Below are 2,948 nucleotides of genomic sequence, written 5' to 3'. Positions count from 1 at the left end.
CTCCACCATGCTTGGCCCAACTTAAAATTTTCAAGTACAAAAATTAAGCACCTATTGATGGGGGAAAAAAAAGACAATAAAAGAAGGAGGAAGGAAAGGCCTGGAATGGTGGCCCATGGCCGGGAACAGTGGCTCAGGGCTGGGAATGGGCGGCACATACCTTAATCCTGACTCTCAGAAGGCATTGGCAGGTGGATTTTAGAATTTAAGGCCAGCTTGCTCAGGTAGTGAGTTCCAGAGTAGCAAGTTACCCAGTGAGACTCTGTCTTCAAAACAAAGCAAAGCAACAACAACAAAAAAAACGAAACAAAAGGAAAACAAAGAAATGAGAGAGCAAAAGGTTTCCTAGACTTGAATCTTCTCTTGCCTCTTGCCATTCAGGGCAGCGGGGGTCCAAGCTGTAGATTTTCAAAGTCATTCACCAAATCTTGCAGGCCCCAGGACTGTTGGGAAAGAAATATGGGAGCGCCAGTGGGTGTGAGGAAGAGAGGCAACAGGAATGTTCTTGTTAAAAACAGGGACAGAGAAGTGTGGAGAGCGCGCATGACCGACAGAAGGCAGGACTGGGAGGCTCTGGTGCAAGAGAACAAAGGATGTCTAGAGATGAGGGGCTGGACCAAGGGGAGGGTGGAGGAACATGGAAAGAGGGATGTCGGGGCCTGCAGCACAAAGCCAGGGCCCAGGACTGAGAATTCTGCTGCAGCGTGTAGGGTCTGTAAGGAGGCTGGGGTTGAAGGGGAGGAGTCTGCACTAGGAGGCGGGGCCTGCAGCAAGGTGGGTCTCACCTCCTTGATCCTGCGGAGCCGCCTTTGCGAGCGCCAGCTGTTTTTCTCCAGTTTATTCCATGGCATAAATGGCCTTTGCGGGTTCACAAAGTTTGTCCAGCAGTCAGTAAACTCTGAGATGGAAAAGAGGGTAGCCGATGAGTCCCCAGGCCTTCCCCTACTGTCTTCCCTTCTCAGGGTATTACTGTCTTCATAGAATCTGCCCAGTCCCGTGGAGGAAAATCTTTGGCCTCAGCAGGGCTAGCATCCTCCTTTCCTGCCCAACTTCTCCCCCATCCTCCTGGCCATGGCTTGTCCTATTGAGGCTGTTAAACCTCTGCCCACTGGTGGCCGTGGTCCTTTCTTACCTGGGAGATCCATGACGTTCACCTGGATCCCTGATTGCCACAGAGAACACAGCCCCTTCTGGAATGCCCTCCTCCAGTGGAAATACAGGCGGGAGGCATAGATGCGTAGAATTAGGTCTGGGTGATCCATTTTGAAAGCAGCCAGTTGCCAGGCACAGTTTGGGCAGGGGCTCCAGGTGAGGTAGCAGGTGATTCTCACTTGGCTCAGCTGCATGGAACGAACCTTTTCCAGGAAGAGGATTTCTGCATGCTGTCTCCCTTTCTGAGGGGAGTCAGGGCAGACAGAGAGAAGGCAGAAGCCAGACAGTCAGTATGAGAATGGGGGTGAACTTGGAGACCAGGGGCTCTATCTTGTGAATTTCTTTTTCTTCTTCTTCTTTTTTTTTTTTTGGTTTGGTTTGGTTTGTTTTGTTTTTTCGAGACAGGGTTTCTCTGTATAGCCCTGGCTGTCCTGGAACTCACTCTGTAGACCAGGCTGGCCTCGAACTCAGAAATCCACCTGCCTCTGCCTCCCAAGTGCTGGGATTAAAGGCGTGCGCCACCATTGCCCGGCCTGTGAATTCCTCCAATGTCTTGCCCAGCACAGGAAGAGCCCCTCTTTTCTGTATTCAGCCACTAACTCCACATTTCCAAAGCTCCACAGCCTTTTCTAAATTGGACAAGAATCCCAGAGGTGCCCAGAGAAAAGGGTTTAGCAAAGAGATGGCACTTTCAAGTCATGGTCCCCAGGAGGTATGAGCATTGGCTTTGTAAGCCCAAAGACCTGAGTTCAAATGCCAGTAGCCATGTAAAAGTGCTATGACCTCACTTGAGGATGCCGACCCTGGAACTCATTGTGTAAAACCAAGCTGTCTTGAATGCCTCCTGAATGCCTGGATTAAAGGGGTATGCCAATGAGTTCAGGGAGAATTTTTCAAAGGCGTTTTAACTGAAGAGCAGGTTGTAGTGAAAAGGAAGGACAGACAGCGTGGGAGACAGCAGTGAAGAGGCCACTGTGTGTAGTTCATTGTTTCCTCAAGGGAGTAAAATAGCAGACCCGGGAGGATGGTCAAACATGGAGTGGACCGGGCAAGGCAGGAAGCATGTGCTATGCAAGGGAACAACCTTCAATGATCTGGGACAAGCAAGAAAGACTGAGCCCCACTGAGTAAGAGAGAGGAACGGAAGGTTGGGACCCTCGTGGTGTTCGTGATGACTTGGCTGCCTCTTGCTCTAGCTCTGAGAACCCGTCTGGTACCTTGCTTAGGAGGCAGCCTGTGAGTGGCTTTTGGCCGTTGGGCTGCTCCAGTTGGTAGCAAAGGTAGGGCTTCCGGCGGTAGTAGTGATTCCCGACTGGCTGGACCCAGTGGCTGTTGTTAAACTGCAAGTAGAACACCTCTTCTCTTAGCAGACTTATTTGGCTATTGTACAAAAAAAACAAGAAGATAAACAAAGGTGAGGAAATTCGACCTCTGGGCTCAGCCTGCTCTTAACCCAACTCTGGAGCAATACAGCGGCTTCTGACATGTTCATCATCAACCCGTCAATCATAAACCTGTCACTACATCCGCACATGGCCTCTTCACCTGAAGCCCTTGGCAAGTGGCATATATAATAAGATACACGTGATATCTCTAGCCAGGGCCACTCCCCAGTGGAACCTAAAGGGGTCTGTGTCCCCGTGCACTTGTCATTGACCTGGGAGTCGGGGTATAGATTCTTCTGGGACTTTCTCTTAATCCTGGGACCCAGGGCCATCTGATAGGGCCTGGCCAGGTTTACTCTTGTGTGGAGCAAACATATTCTCGCAGACAACTCAGCTCTCAGGGATGAGTAA

The 2,948-nt window shown here is 50.5% G+C and overlaps 1 protein-coding gene across 4 annotated transcripts in view; it reads right to left on the bottom strand.

Moving 5' to 3' along the window:
- Positions 1 to 326: 326 nt before the first annotated feature.
- The window catches only part of LOC116076032 (DNA dC->dU-editing enzyme APOBEC-3-like), a 15,293-nt gene continuing 12,671 nt past the window's right edge, over positions 327 to 2,948 (bottom strand). For all 4 annotated transcript variants that reach the window (XM_031349590.1, XM_031349607.1, XM_031349599.1 and 1 more), the window contains exons 6-9: positions 2,370 to 2,532; positions 1,133 to 1,394; positions 786 to 898; positions 327 to 443 (exon numbers count right to left, since the gene is read on the bottom strand). In XM_031349590.1, the coding sequence (XP_031205450.1) occupies positions 378 to 443; positions 786 to 898; positions 1,133 to 1,394; positions 2,370 to 2,532 (604 nt within the window). In that variant the 3' untranslated portion in view covers positions 327 to 377. The remainder of the gene's footprint in view (positions 444 to 785; positions 899 to 1,132; positions 1,395 to 2,369; positions 2,533 to 2,948) is intronic.

The sequence above is a fragment of the Mastomys coucha genome, unplaced genomic scaffold (assembly GCF_008632895.1).
Source record: "Mastomys coucha isolate ucsf_1 unplaced genomic scaffold, UCSF_Mcou_1 pScaffold11, whole genome shotgun sequence".
In the NCBI taxonomy this organism is placed as follows: Eukaryota; Metazoa; Chordata; class Mammalia; order Rodentia; family Muridae; genus Mastomys; species Mastomys coucha.
Note: the sequence above shows the minus strand (reverse complement) of the source record. Positions and strands in the feature narration are given on the sequence as shown.